Consider the following 15,765-nt stretch of genomic DNA (forward strand, 5'->3'; position numbering starts at 1 on the left):
GGGCTGGCAGCCCACCTGAAGTACTGGATGCCGACCATCTCGCACCAGGCCCGGGCCCGGTCCACGGCCCGCCCATCGGGGTCTGTGCACTGGCAAGGAGGAGCCCCAGTTAGCGCCCAGCTCGCACCCCACCCGGCGCCGCCCCCCGTCCCAGAGTCCCACCCAGGGCAGGGCCTGGCCTGGCTGCCTCTCAGGGACGTGGCTTGAGCAACTGCCCCTCATTCCGTATGCAGTGGACAGAGCCAGCTCGGGGTGAACAGAGCCAGCCCAGGGTGGGCATGGGGGGGGCAGCACCAGGCTCCATGCCCCCACCCCCTGGGGCTTTTGTCCATCCTCTATTCTGGGCCACCTCACCAGAGTTAAAAACCATTTGAGAACCCCTCCTCTGGGGGCTCCCGCGGGCTCCTGTCCAGCACTGAGCCCCTGAATCAGGAACTCTGAGGTCTGCCATCTCTCATGGCCCCAAAGGCCCCCCGGGAGGAGGGTGAGGGGATCTCGCTGGGGCTGGAGACCCCAAAGCAGCAGACCTGGGAAGGGACCCTACTCACACAGTCCACCACCATTTTGCCCAGTTCTTTGGCCCCAAAAACAGTCTTGGCCAGTTCCCAGGGGTTGCTGGGGCGAAAGACGTCCACACAGGTCACGGGCACCTGCGGGGACCTCCCCGTCCCCAGAGAGACGACGAGGGAGAGCTTCTTCACCTTGTGGCCCTGGCCCTGTGGTGAACAAGACAGAGGGGGTCCGAGGAGACCTTCCCCACCTGGGGGCCTTCCCACAGGTGGGGACGCCCCGGGCAGAGAGTCAGAGAGACGCCCAGAGCTGGAGCTCTGCAGCGCGCCTGAGGGGAGGTGCACCGGCCTCCGGGGGCTGGAGCACAGCCTGGCGCCTTCCCCGCCCAGCCCCTGTAGCCAGGACTGGGCCTGGACCCAGAGCGGCTTGTGAGAGCACTTTGTGGGCCACAGACAGCAGCTCTGGGCATCCTTCTTCAAGGGCTGACTGCTGCCTGGTGCAAGGTCAAGGCAGTGGCCAGGCAAGGCAAGGGAGTGACCTTCAGTGGTTTCTGCTACTTGCCAGGCATCTACAGCGTATCTCACCTAGTGCTGCAGCCAGTACGTCAACCACCTGCTTCACAAGTGCTGACTCCCAGCGAAGCTCGTGGGGGTCTAGAGGCTTGCCAAGCCACTGGTGGGGGAGCTGAGGCTTGGCTCCATGGCTCTGTGCTGCCAGAATATTCGATGACAAAAAGCTCAGTGACCTTGGGTGAGCCATTTCCACTCTGACCCCAGGCTCCTCAACCACAGTAGGTGACTGGGGTTGAGTCTGAGGCCTGTCCCATCTGACCATCTAGGGCTCGGGTTCTATAACAGGGGTCCAAGGACCCCCAAGGGGTCTGTGGAAAGATTTCAGGGAGTCTGTGAGCTTGAACTGAAAATTAAAAAAAAAAAACATTCTTGTGGGGACATGGTGGTGCAGATGTGACATATTTATTAAATAATACACAGTATAGCGCGGACTTAGTATGATTTTTATTTTGACATAGTGCATTCTGAGTGCAGTGGATAACTGCCTGCAAAAAGGTTGGTAAGGATGGCGGAGATGGTTTTATGGCATTGTGGGAAAACTCGAATTTCTAAATGTTTGCCAAAAATGATTTTGAACAGATGTTAAACCATGTTAAGTTATCAGGTATTGATGGGAAAGTTGTCAAATGTAATTTTGAAGAATGCAAAAATTTAATTTAAAGACATGCCGATGTTGAGTGTCATAAAACTATCTGCCGCTGCATTCTGAGAAGGGGTCTGTGGATTTCCTCTGACTGGCAAAGGGGCCCAAGGAACAAAAAAGGTTCAGGACCTCTGAGCCAGGAGAGCGCCTGGTCCTTCAGGAAGCCGCCCTGCCCTGCCTGGCCCCTAGAGGGCGTCCCCTCTCTGACAGCGCAGGCACTGCACCACCGTACCAAATGTCGGGGCCATTTGGTAACCACACAGCCAGCAAGGAAATGGCACAGGCTCCCTGTTCCAAACATGTCATGGACCATGGCGCGTCGAATCCTTAGAGCCACCCCAGGTCAATTCCACTATTCAACCCAGCAGATGAAGGGAAGGGTTGGGGCCTGGACCCACCTGAGGCCACAGGCCGTGCTCCCACCACCGCACACACTGCCTCGTGGAGCCTGGGGTCTCCCTCCACCGCCTAAGCTCCTCCTCCGAGTCACTGGCTCTGCACTGCCCAACCCCAAAGGCCACGGGATGGGGACCCCTTCATGGAGGCTTTGCCCGGCACCCAGGCTCCTCAGCCCTCTTGACCCTCCTCCTGGGCCTGCCCAGACCTCTTTCACAGTGCTGGAAACACGTGCGAGGGGCACGCCTGCCCACTAGCTGTAAGCTCGTCCGGGGCAAGCCTGTGGTCGCGGCCTGGGCGCATGCTCCAGGGTGGCGTGGCCGGGACCGGCAAGAACACAGCGAGCCAGCCGCCCTCCCCACTCGCAGCGGGTGCTACTGGCTGATCCACGCTCGTCACCACGCCGTCCAGCCTAGAGGCCTGCTTAGCACAGTGCCTCGGGCAGACGCTACGCATCAGACAGGCTCCCGCGCGAGCTCCAGCTGCGGGAGCGCACACGAAGGAAGGTGGGGACCCGAGCCCTCCGCTCTCCGGGGGGCCATCCTGAGGCTGGCTGAAACGGGGGGCTGCGGGCTATGCCCGCGCCCCTCCCCGGGCCCCGCGGAGGCCCTCACCTTGCGGATCAGGTCCTGGTTGTACTCGTGGATCTCGGTCATGGCGTCCAGCGTGGGGTTGTTGGCCAGCAGCCCGCCGTCCAGGAAGCGCCCGTTGGGCCGGAAGTAGGTGGGGGCTGCCCCGCTGCTGCGCGCTGCCCGCCACACCAGCTGGTCTGGGGAGGCAGAGCGGGGCCCAGTGGGACACCTCCGTCTCAGGGTATGCACGTGGGGGGTGCCGCGGGGAGGGGGACTGGTGGGAAGGAGGGGGCTGGGAAGACCTCCCGAGTCCTGATAGGAGGCCGGAGGCCGCGGAGGGCCTCCAGGGGCCTCCTCTACCTGCCTGCCCTCGGCCAATACTCGGCGCAGAAGAGCAGGGGCATGGTGTGGTACGGGGTGGGGCGGGGGTGCCAGCAGCAACTGACAACTCGCAACCGTACCCCTCAGCCTCCCGGGGCCAATCGCCTTCCCGCAGGTGCATCCAACATGGTTTAACCTGAGGGATGAGTTAGAGGCCTTAGGTTGATGTTCTGGCAGAAACGAGGCTCTCGAGCGGTGTCCGGAGCATCGTAGTTCCGGAAGAGGTGGAGTTCAGCAGGCTGCCGGTCAGACAGTGTTCCTGTCAGCATCACCCTGGAGTCAAACGAGGGGAAAGGGAGCCATGCACTCGTCCACCATTCTCCTCGTCCAACACTCACGCCCCGGGCCCGGGGAGCAGAACTGCCCCTCCCCCAGGCCCCGGCCTCTCCTCCTGTGAACAGGGCGTTTCTTCCTCTCCTCTGATCAAAACCCCCAAATCCCTAGTAGGCTCCATCCTTCAGTGCTCAGCGAGTGTCAGACTGGTACAGCCTCGGGAGGGCAATTTGGCAATCTTCATCCAAATCGCCATCGGGTTTATCCTTAGACCCAGGAATGCCTCTGGGAGTACCTCCTCAGAGCTCTAACGTGGGGGACCGGCATGGACAAGGCTGTTAATGGCAGCGCTGGTTGTAAAAACAAATGAACTATCCGTCAACAGGATGGTTCAATGCACCGTAGTTCACTACACAGCAGGGTTCTGTGTCGCTGTAAAACGGCTGAGGAAGCGCTTCAGAAACAAATACGGAATGAGTGTCAAGATTTACGGTTAAGTGGAGAAGAGAAGGTTCAGGACAGTGTGCTTAGTATACAAAGAAAGGAAGGAAAGGAAGGAAAGGAAAGGAAAGGAAAGAAAATAGGGAAGGAGTGGGGAGGGAGAAAGGGAGGAAGGAAGATTTGCTCAGAGCAGAACCTGGCAACAGTGAGTCACCTTTGGGATAGCTGCAGGGTGACTGGCTCCAGGACAGAGGTGCACTCTGTAACATTTGGTAACTTTTACTCTGTAAAAGTTCACTCTGTAACATTTGGTAACTTTTAAACGTTCTACCATGTAAATCTCTTAACATATTACAGGAGACTCCTACCTAGTTTGAAGGTAACAGATACCCATAAATACTGCTGGCAGTATAAACTGGCACAGCACCAATAAAAACTAATATGTATAGGAGTGATATCACTAAGGTGGTGGAGTGTGATGCTCCAGGGTTCTGTCTCCCCACAGAATCTTTACACAACTGGCAAAAACCAGCAGAACCATTTTTTTCTCAGAGACCTGGAAACAGTTTATCCAGGTGTGTGAAATCAAGAAAGAGGCAAGTTAAAACAGTAGGAAAACCTTGTGGCACCATTGCTGGCCCTTTCCCACCCTTCCCCAGCTTGGTGTCGAGCCTGGTCCTGGTTCTGGAGGGAGCAAAGTAACACCCATGTGCAGAGTGGGACGCACGCATGTCGGTACCAATCTGTGTGGTGGAGACCCGAAGGACCAAACCAGGGCACTTGGCTCTGGCTCACTGTCCCAGAGTTTGCCCTCAATGCAGAAGCAACTTGCAGGCAGCTATGATAAATCAGTGTATAGAACAATCAAATTGCAGGATTATAAGTTTTAAGATATATAATAGAATACCCAGGACTAGGGGGAAAGACTATTACACAGGGAAAAGAGGAGGCATTCCAATCTGGGAAAATGGGAGATTTCCTAAGGCCAGAAGAGAATTCCCAGACCAAGACACATGCTCAGAAAAGACAGGAGAAGATCATATTCTTCTGCCTAAAGCTACTCTTCGGGTTCACTGGGAGGAGAGCCAAACTCTGAAAGAGAGCACAGTCAACACAGAGTCAATCTGCAAGGACTGTGGAAGGTGGGTTTTTTGTTTGTTTTTGTTAACTCCTGCCATTAAAGGAAATCTCTGCTATATCACTAGCTGGATACAAACTTAAGGTAAAAGACACGTCACAGACTAAATTATAGAGTTAACACACTAAAATATTATGATGTACAGTGTGCCACAAAAGATTACTAGGCATGCAAAGAAACAGGAAATGATGGCCCATTCAAAGAAGCAAGATAAAATATCAGAAACCGGCAATAGAAAATACCAGACTTTGGACATACTAGACAAAGATTTTAAGTAAATGGTCTTAAGTATGCTCAAAGAGCTAAAAGAAGACATGGAGAAATAACCAAAGGACATCAGGAAAATTATATATGAATAAAATGAGAATTTCAATAAAGAGAAATGATAAAAAATGAAAAAAGAACCTGTCAGAAACACTGGAGGTGAAGACTACAATAACAGAAATAAAAATTCCCTAGAGGATTTCAAGAACAGATTGCAGCTGGCAGAAGAAAGAATCCATGAACACAAAGATAAGACAAGTGATATTATTCAGTCTGAGGAGCAAAAAGGAAAAAAAATGAAGAAAAGTAGCAGGGACACCTGGAGACACATCAAGGTTACCAATATATGCACTATGGGAATCCCAGAGGAAGAAAAGAGAAAGGGGAAGGAAGAACAGTCAAAGAAATAATGGCTGAAAACTTCCCAAATTTAATGAAAGACATAAACATACAAATCCAAGCAGCTCAATGACCCCAAACAGGATAAACTCAAAGAGATCCACACCTAGACACATTATAATCAAACTTTTGAATGCCGAAGACAAAAAAAAGGATCCTGAAAGCTGCAAGAAGCAATATGTTATGTACAAGAGAGCCCCAATGAGATTAACTGCCAATTTCTCATCAGAAACCATGGCAAAAGAAGACAGTGGGATGATATATTCAAAGTGACAAAAGAAATTAATTGCAAACCAAGACTTCTATATCTGGCAAAACTTTTTTAAAAATAAGGGAGAGATTAAGATATTCCCAGATAAACCTTTGGTTCCTGGTGCCTCCTAAAGAAACAAAGAAGACAAACAGACACAGAAAGTGAAAACAACAAGGGGATGGGAGAAATATATTTTTAAAAGAAATCTTTTAAAAAAAAAGAGGATACTATGAACAACTGAGTTACCAACAAATTAGATAACCTAGATGAAATGGACAAATCCCTAGAAAGAAACACATTACCTAAACATTTTCAAGAAGAAACAGAAGACCTTAACAGACCAATAACAAATAAAGAGATAAAACTGGACAATCCAATTTAAAAATGGGCAAAAGATTTGAACAGACATTTCTCCAAAGGAGATATATAAATGACCAAAAAGCACATGATAACAGTCTCAATGTCATCAGCCATTAGGAAAATACAAATCAAAACCACAATGAGGGAAGCAGATGTGGCTCAACCAGTTGGGCGCCCACCTACCACATGGGAGGTCCTGAGTTTGGGTCCTGGTGCTTCCTAAAAAAAGACAAGTAGATGCTGCCCCCCTCACAACAAGCTAGATGTGCCCTGACCCAGCAAGCTAGGTGCTGCCCCCACCGCAATGAGCAGATGCCACAAGCCAGCAGACGCTGCAACCTGCAAGAAGCAGATGTGACTCAGGCCATTGGGCACTTGCCTCTCATGTGGGAGGTCCTGGGTTCCATTCCCGGTGCCTCCTAGAGAAGGCAAGCAAACAATAAGCAGACAGAGGAGAGAACCCTCTGGGGGAGCAGGGGACAAATAAAGAAAAATGAAGTAAATAAATCAATCTTTAAAAAAAAACAAAACCACAAATGAGATACCATTTTACACCCACCCGCTAGAATGGCTACTATTAAAAAAAAAAAGGAAAAAATCAAATGTTGGAGAGGGTATAGAGAAATAGGAACAGTAGTTCGTTGATGGTGGAATATAAAATGTTGTGGCCACTGTGGAAAACAGTTTGGCAATTCCTCGGAAAGGTAAGTATACAATTACCATAAGACCCAGCAATTTCACTTCTAGGTATATACTGAAAAGACCTGAAAGCAGGGTTTGATGGTTTGAAGCTATATGGACCCCAGGAAAGCAAGTTCTTAAGGCTGACCCATATCTGGAATAGGCGTTTTGTAAGTAGGGCTTTTTGATTAGGTGCTTCAGGTAAGGCATAGCCCGGGGTGGGTCTTAATCCTCTTACTGGAGTCCTTTTTAGGAGAATGAAATTCAGACGAAAGACAGAAAAGCCACAGAATGAGAAGCTCAAAGTAAAGAAACCTGGAAGAGAAGGCGGAGGGCAGCAGATGCCACCACATGCCTTGCCATGTGACGGAGGAGCCAAAGATCACTGGCAGCCAGTCATCAGGGAGGAAGCACTGCCCGATGAAGCCTGGATTTGGACATTCTTCTCATCCACGAAACGTAAGCGTGTAAGTCAATAAATCCCTTTTGAAAAAGCCAACCCATTTCTGGAATATGGTTGTCAGCAACCTAGCAGACTAAAACACAGGGACTCAAACAGGTATTTGCAAACCGATATTCATAGCAGTATTATTCACAATTGCCAAAAGATGGAAGCAACTCAGTGTACATCAACAGATGAGCAGATAAATAAAATAGAATATTATTCAGCCATAAAAAGAATGAAGTTCCAGTACCTGCAACAACATGGATGAACCTGAAGACATCATATTGAGTGAAATAAATCAGATACAAAAGGACAAATATTATATGATGTAACTGATATAAAATAATTAGAATACGGAATTTCATAGAGTCAGAAACTAGATTACAGGTTCCCAGGGGTGGGGACGGGGTAGGGAATAGGAAGTTAATCTTTAAATTGTAAAGTTTCTATTTGGGGAGATGGAAAAGTTTTAGTAATGGGTAGAGATGATGGTAGCGCAACACTGTGAATGCAATTAATAGCACTGAATATACATTTGAATGTGGTTAAAGGAGAAATTTTAGGTTGTGAAAGGGAGATCTTTCATGCTTTCAGACATGAGTAGCTTCCAACCTTAGGGTTGAGAAGGATTCCTAAACAAGATGCAAAAAGAACAAACTGTAAAAAGGAAAATATTATTTCTACTTCATTGAAAGCTTCTATTCATCAAATAACACCATAAAGAGAGTGGAAAGACACATCACAGAGCAAGAGAAAAGATTCATACCCGTATTTTCCCAACCAACATATCCATCAAAGGACTGGTTTTCAAAACATAAAGAGAACTCCTATAGATCATTAAGGAGCCTCATAAACCAAAGATCACAGAACCCACTTTTGCCAAAAATGGGAAAACAAACATGTGAACAGTTTATAAGAGAAGAAATCCAAATGGCCTTTAAACATATGAACGTGGAACATGAAAATGAAAGCCATGTGGACCACACCATCAGGTAAGCCCCCAGATTGCACAGATAAAGACGTCTGACAATAGCCAAATGTTAGCAAGAACGCAGAACAACAGGAGCGCTCGGTGCCGCTGACAGAGTGGACACAGGGGCGGCCACTTTGGAGAACAGGACGCAGCACCTAACACAGCTGAAGCTCTGCACCCAGGCGCGGGGCCCTGAGAAGCCAGGTACACAAATGCCCCTAAGAAAGCCCCAGACTGAGAATGACCTAGATGTCCCCAAAAGAATTCAGAGAAATACACCGTGGGGCCCGTTCTCCCTGGACAGCAGGGAGAAGGGGGAGGTACGGCTGCCCCCCAGCAGCAAGGCCGAGTGAAGGCAGCAGAGGTGAGTGACGACTTGCAAAATGGCTCCAGCCAAACCCCGAGCGAGCCAAACCTAAACCACTGGCGGTGGCAGGACCAGGAGGAAGAGCGCGGAAATCAGGGCCCGACCGGCAGGCGGGTGCAGACCCGGGGCCGGGAGGGAAGGAGGCGTGACTGGGGTGGGGCTCTTGGACTTGGCTCCTGGTTATGTGGGCATTTTCTTTATAATTATATAGTCAACTGTTTCATGTCCTTTTCTAAATGTCTGTTCTGTTTCACCACATACAAGGGAAAATGTCTAGAATAAAATATACAAAAATATTTACAAAACGTCATCTTTCAGCTAATAATTTTTGGATGATATTTCCCTCTTCTTTTTACATTCTGTATTTTCCATGTTTTCTTAAAAGAATATATATTATTCTTAAAATGAAAATAAAAAGCCCACTTAGGGAAGCACATTTGGCCTAATGGATAGGGTGTCTGCCTACCACATGGGAGGTCCGCGGTTCAAACCCCGGGCCTCCTTGACCCGTGTGGAGCTGGCCCATGCGCAGTGCTGATGCGCGCAGGTAGTGCCCTGCCATGCAGGGTGTCCCCCGCAGAGGGGAGCCCCATGCGCAAGGAGTGCGCTCTGTAAGGAGAGCCGCCCAGGAGTGGCACCGCGCACATGGAGAGCTGAAGCAAGATGAGGCAACAAAAAGAAACACAGATTCCTGGTGCTGCTGCTAAGGATAGAAGCGGTCACAGAAGAACACACAGCGAATGGACAGAGAGAGCAGATAACTGGGGGGGGTGGGGTGAGGGGAGAGAAATAAATACAAAAATAAATCTTTAAAAAAAAATAAAAAGTCCACTTAATTATGAAAAGCCCCCCTAGTCCTGGAGGCCAGCTCAATCTCTCCTCTGCCCAACACCGGAAATGCTCCAAACACCCCCGTGCCCGGTCACCCGTGCAGCACACCTTTCATCCAGGCCCAATTGGAGGTCTGGGATCTATGGCTTAGAGTCCTGGGACAACCCTTATGGGATTTGGGCCTCCCAAACAAATGCTTCTTGGAAATGCGAGCTCCCTCGGGCCTAGCCTGGCTTCCGTTAGCTCAGGGCTGTAGGCTGAATGCCGCAGGCTGACCTGAGCCATCTGATTACCCCCCACCCCCACCACCCCTGAACAGGGTGCCAGTGCTGTCTGAAACGGAAGCAGCTCCTCGGGCTCCTTTTGCCTGGGCGGAAGAGCCAAGCCTCTGCACGCTGGCCGCGAAGAAGGGTGGCCCGGGCCTCTCTTCGGGCCACCTGCTGGACCTGCGCGTCCTCTCTGGCCAGGCCGGGCTCCTCCCCTGCCCTCGGCGAGGGTCGGGGTGCCCGTGGGAGAGCACAGCCCTGCCTGCCCTCCGTCTCTGGCCCGGGGCCCGCCTCTGCTCCCCTGGGGGTGGGTATGCTCCATCTGCCGTCCAGGAAAGGCCTGTCTAGCGGGGGTTGGCTGCTCTGCACGGCCCCTCACCCCGGGAACAGCGGCCAGGCTGAGGAAGGAAGCTTACTTGGGCTTCTTGATGTCGGTCATCTTGGTGTGCTCACCAAACTCCCGCTTCAGGAACTCCTCCAAGGGCCCCGACTCGTAGGGCCGCGAGCCCCGGAACACCTCGTCCTTCATGCGGAAGTACACGCCGCGCATGTAGGCCATGGACTTGCCTAGGACGCAAAGGGTCGGAGGTGGGGAGACACCAGCGCCTCGCACAGCTGTGGGGAGACACCCTGAGCACAGCCGCAAGGGCCAGCTGCAAGGACCCGGGCTGGCAGGGGCGCAGGAGGGGGCGGGCTTCCAAGGGCCTCCCCTGCAACAACCCCTACTGCAAGAACCCCCTGCGGCAGCCCCAAGGCCCTGCCTAATATTTTTCTCTTTTTTTTCCTCTCTTTAGTAATTTTGTTGCTTTTTAAACATTTTCCCCTCTTTTAAAATTTTTCTTTTAATTTTGTTTTTGTGCCTAATTTTTATTATTCTCTTTATTATTCTCTTTAAGGCCACAGAAAAGCGGGATCCACCTGTTTGTCATGGAAAGGAACAGCCCTGTCCTCTGAGCATCCCAAGACAAACAGGGTCAAGGGGGCGATTTCACCCTTGGGAGGCAGGGACAAGCCAGCGGAGGCTGGGAGACCCTGTCGAGGCTGCTGAAAGGGGCGGTTTCTGCCCGTATGAAAGGCCAGGTTGGGGGCGGAATGGCCTGTGGGGAAGGAAGTGACCCTTCCCAAAGGAGAGGCCAGGGCCTCTGGTCGCTCTGCCTCCCCCAGACCTTATGCCCCGGCGGGATGGAGGCGGGCCCCCTCACAAGAGACAGGGACGGGGTCAGAGCAGGGGCATGTGGCCTGAGGCCAGGCGGGGAGAGGGCCCAGAGGACGCCCAAGTGTGAGCGCAGTGGGCATGCTGGGTGACAGACACTCAGTCCTGGCTCTGCCCTGACCCACTGGGTAATCAATCCTCTCTGGTCCTCAGTTTCCCCATCTGTAAGGGGTGGGGGAGGATACCCTGCTCATCTCCCAGGGATACAGGGAGAGTCATCAAAAGGAAAGGAAAGGAAAACATTAGCCAATAAACCGCTGTGGACAGTAAAGTCCCACACAGCTTGCAGACAGGGGACCCTTCTTCCCAGAGCTCCAGAGGACACTGCTCTCAGCAGCACCCTGGGTTAGCTGTGCCCCGTGTCCCCACAGCCCCATGGCCTGCCCGGCCCATGGCCCTGCACACACTGCCCTGTAAACACCCCAACGAGCGAGCATCAGTCTCCCCCATCCTACCGGGGCCCCCTGAGGGCGGGACGCAGGCTTGGCTCAGCTCCACAGCCCTGCACCCAGCCTAGGTCTGGCCGGTAGTGCCCTGATGTCCCCACGCCCCTGGGATGGTTCTCTCCTGGCACCTTTGCGGCTCTGGACCACCTGAATTCAGGTTTGGGCAGCAAATCCAGCCAGCACAGAAGCAGGGATCCTGAGCCCAAGGACAAGTCCTCCTTGGGGGAAGCCGTGCTCTGGGAGCCACCCTGCCCCAGGAAGGAGCCCCCCTGGGGCTGAGACGTGGCCTATCCAGAAGTCTGTCCAAGAAGTGAAGCGCCCTGGCCCTGCGGCCTCAGGCCCAGCTTCGCAAGGCAGTGGTGCAAGTGACCTGTGCCCTCGGGAAAGCCCTGGGGGGGGCCTCGGGGCCCGGGTCCAGCCCGAGCAACCCCACTGAGGAGCTACAGGGCTCCGGGTCAGCCCCTTTAAGGGCACAACATGCCCGTGCGAACATGAAGCGGAGGACGGGGACTCTGACGTCATCCCTGAGACCACCGCTCCCCCCACCCAGGAACGGCGTTCGCTCTTTCCTCAGCAGCTGCCAGGCCCTGTGGAGGCACAGGGAGCAGCGGACGACGCAGCCCCCTAAAATGTCTCCGACGCGGGGGGCAGGCGCAGCTGGCTCTGTGCGCTCCGAGCCTTACTCCTTCCAGCCTCGGAGCCCAGCACCTGCTGCTGCCCCTCTCGGGGCTTACGGGCCCTTCCCGACCCCTCGGCCCTCTCCTGGCCCAGTTCTGCGAAGGACCTCGGCGCCCTCTGCCCCACGCACCCGGCCTGCCGCCCCGGGGCTGCGCTCACTGTGCAGGATGGCCAGGGCCAGGATGCCGCCCGTGCTGGTCCCCGCCACCCAGTCGAAGAGGTCCTTGGTGGCGATGCCCGAGGCCTTCTCGATGGCGATGAGGAGCTGGATGATGACGAGGCCTTTCACGCCCCCTCCGTCCAGGCAGAGCAGGCAGTCGTGGCTGAGGTGGGCAGCACCCGGGGGGCAGAGGGTCCCGTCACGAGCCCGCACGGCACCTCCGCTCCCTCGGCCCTGAGCAGCAGCGCTGGGGCAAAGCCCCTGCCCTCACGGCGGAGGAGCGGAGGCCGTGAGCGGATACGTGGAGGGTATTTCAGGGGGTAAATGCGCGATGGGGGACCGCGAGCAGGTGAGGGGAGGCCAGGCACCTTCAGGGGAGCTCCCTGGGGGCAGCGGCCCTGTTTTGGTCAGGTCTATATTCCCAGGCTCAGCCTGACCCCAAGCAGGTGCTTGACAGAAGCCTGTGTGAGCTGTCGAGGCTGGGGGAGGAAGGCTGGGGAGCCCACAGCCCGCAGGGTGGGGGGCAGAGGACAGCCACAAGGCAGAGGCCGGGGAGGAGGAGGTGGCGCGGCCGAGGCAGGGGAGGAGGGAGACAGGAAGGCAGCGATGGGCTGTGCAGGGCTTGCGCCAGCACTTGACACTTAATCGTCAGGGACCCCTGGGAGGTGCACACTCCCTGCCCTTGCTGTAGACGCTCAATACAGATTTTGGAAGAAACGAAGGAGTAAAGCTTGGAGGGTGAGGACTGGCCCAGAGTCCCGCAGGTGGTCAGCGACGCAGGGTGGCTCTGCCCCCGGCTCTGCGGACTCCTGAGCCAGCCTCCCCCGCGTGCCCTGATGTGTCCCCCTAGGTCAGGCTAGGAGCCCACGGGGCCCCTGCCCCACGCCCCTCCCGAGGGGACGCCCCCACAGCTCTGCGCTCACACCGCCCTTCCGGTCTCCTTCCCCCGCTTCCCCCTCAGCTTAGGCTTCGCTGCGGCAGAGAGGCCTGCCCCGGTGGTCGGCTCCCCTGGGCCCTGCTACCCCTCCCTGGTCGGTGTCTCTCTCCACCGCTGGACCGGAAGCTCCCTGAGGGAAGGGGGCGCACCTGCTCTGTGCCGTGCTGCACACCCAGCGCCCACTCTGCGCGGTGGGCACAGGAGGCGCCCAGGGGAGAGCCGGGGAAGGAGGGAGGCCCGTGCCTGCCACCTCTAGAGCCCCGTGTCCCATCCTGGTCAAGGGACTGGGCCCCCAGCGAGCCCAGAGGGTGGCAGGGAGGCTGGGCTGCCCTAGAGGCCTGGAGAGCCCCGACCAGGGAGGCTGGAACAAGAGCAAGACCGGGGTGGGCAAGAGAGATCCACCCAGAGATCCACCCAGCACCAGGAGGAGCTGGGGGTTCCAAGACCCTCACAGGGGTCAGCCCTAGAGGCAGCAGAGGCCTCTTTCCCCTCCTCGGGGAGGACTCGCAGGTGCCCCTGGGTCTCCTCCTCCTCCTCTGACCAGGAAATGACAGATGTCCCTCCAGGGCGGCCCCAGCTCTTGTGTCTGGTCTGTCCACAGGTGTGTGTGTGTGTGTGTGTGTGTGTGTGTGCGTACACATAAGTGCACGGGAAGGGAAGGGCAGAACGCCAATGGAGGCAGATGCACCCCGGGCACAAGAGGGTGGCCGTGGTGACGAGGAGGATGCCCAAGGGGAGGCAGGCTCTTGTGGCGCTGAGAGACAGAGCCACGGGGTGAGCTGCCCGTGCCGGAAAGGGGCTGCACCCCGTGAAGGAAGAGCTCGTTCCCTGCCAGGGCTGGTGCTCGGTGAACGGCCAGGACCGGGCCTGGGCAGCAGGGAGGACCCGCACTCGGAAGGCCTGGGCGTGAGGCCCACGCCGACACTCACTGTGTGACCCTGAGCAAGTCACTTAACTGCTCGGGTACTACAGGACAAGGTAACTGGCGCCTCCCCGGGAGGGCGGTGAGGACCTCAGGAAAGCAATGAGCAGTAGAGGGGCTGTTCCTAAGGACATCTGTCCTGGTAACCTGCCCGGCTGGCGGTAGCCAGGCACCGGGGACTGTGCCTCGGGGGCCGGCCCTTGGGGGCTGCTTGGCTTCTCTTGGAGGCCATCTCCTCCGCCTGTGCCCCAGGATGGGCCTGCACACAGCCCACCCGCAGGCTCGCAGAGGGAGCAGGGAAGTGGGCGGGGCCCGAGGGGGCGGGATCCAAGGGGGCGGGCAGAGGAGGGGCGGGACCCGAGGGGGCGGGACCCGAGGGGGCGGGCTCCCCACCGCGCAGCGCAGGCTGAGCAATCTCCTCGACTCAAACCGTGACGAGGGGGTGCGGGAAGGCGCAGACCCAGGCTCTCCAAAGAGGGTCTCGGCTGTGAAGCTCTGAAACCAGACCCCCACCCTACCCCACCCTTAGCGCGTTGAGGCGCCCAGGACGCCCGTGCCACTTACGTCCGCTTCTCGTCCCTCGTGGAGCTCAGGATGAAGGCGGGCTTCCGGGCCCGGGAGATGTGCACCAGGTCCTGCAGCTCTGCGAAGCCCGGGGTGGGGAGCGTGGGGCCGGGCAAACCGCACCTGCCCTCCCCACGCAGCGCAGCCCCTGCCTCCCAGCGAGGCCGCCCGGGGCCACAGGCCCTCGGAGAAATGAGCTGTGCCCCGCCCCCCGTGTTGGCTCCCCCTGCCCGTCCAGCTCCTGCTCCTCCTCAGATCTCAGACCTTCCCCTGCACCCCGGGGCACACCCACCCCACGTGCGCCCTGCGCTTTCCAGAGCAGGGTGCTCCTCACGCCCCAGAGCGGGGGCTGCTGGGGTAAGAATTCGAGTCCCGACTCACAGGGGAGGCTCAGGGGAAGGTGACTGAAAAGTCCAGGCAGGACGTCCCTCGGGGCCTAACTCCGGGAAGGAGGGCCCTATCCCACCCACTCCTCAGGTGCCCTGGGAGCCCGCCTGCGGCCTCTGGGTTGGGATCCACCCAGCCTCTCGGTCCACACTGCCGCCCGTCTGGCCCGGGTCCGGCCCGTGGGCAGCTGCCCCTCCTGATGAGCAGCCCAGCCCCACAGCGCAGGCTCCCGAAGCAGCAGAGCGGGAGGGCAGGAGGGCAGGAGGGCAGGCTGGAAAGCGGTGCCCGCCCCTCAAGGGGCAAGCAGCAGGACACTGGCCAGGGGCCAGGGGCCAGGGGAGGCGGGTGCCCAGCGCACAGCAGAGAGCGGGGGCGGGAGTGGAGCATCTGGGGTGCCGCTGAGGAAAAGGAAAAGGGACCCAAGCTCCACCCAAGCCAGGGCAGGGCAGGGCATTACCCATCGACGCCATGCCCCAGGCCCACCATCAGGCCTGGCGTGGGTGGCTGACGGCCTGTAAAATGGAGAGATAGAAGTGGGAGGTGGTGGGGGCAGTTCCTGGGAGGGACAGGCAGGGAGAGGACAGGGGTGGAGGCCAAAGGTGAGAGCCGTGTGCCACTGCTGGCCCTCCTGAGCCCAGGCTGGCTGGGTCATCCTGATTGGGGTGCTGTTGCCTGCTTCCCCAACAGTAAAAA

General features: G+C 56.1%; 1 protein-coding gene across 6 annotated transcripts in view; it reads right to left on the reverse strand.

Moving 5' to 3' along the window:
* Positions 1–15,765, reverse strand: part of PLA2G6 (phospholipase A2 group VI) — a 61,444-nt gene that overhangs the window by 996 nt on the left and 44,683 nt on the right. For 4 of the 6 annotated variants that reach the window (XM_071219061.1, XM_071219062.1, XM_058308803.2 and 1 more), the window contains 7 exons: positions 14,686–14,764; positions 12,262–12,425; positions 10,182–10,332; positions 3,211–3,347; positions 2,736–2,890; positions 549–716; positions 16–89 (listed from right to left, as the gene is read on the reverse strand). In XM_071219061.1, coding sequence (XP_071075162.1) covers positions 16–89; positions 549–716; positions 2,736–2,890; positions 3,211–3,347; positions 10,182–10,332; positions 12,262–12,425; positions 14,686–14,764 — 928 coding nt within the window. Of the gene's footprint in view, positions 1–15; positions 90–548; positions 717–1,094; positions 1,221–2,735; positions 2,891–3,210; positions 3,348–10,181; positions 10,333–12,261; positions 12,426–14,685; positions 14,765–15,765 lie in introns of those variants that run through there. The other 2 variants (XM_058308802.2, XR_009188362.2) reach the window with 2 other exon arrangements.

The sequence above is a fragment of the Dasypus novemcinctus genome, chromosome 12, assembly GCF_030445035.2.
Source record: "Dasypus novemcinctus isolate mDasNov1 chromosome 12, mDasNov1.1.hap2, whole genome shotgun sequence".
Taxonomy (NCBI): Eukaryota; Metazoa; Chordata; class Mammalia; order Cingulata; family Dasypodidae; genus Dasypus; species Dasypus novemcinctus.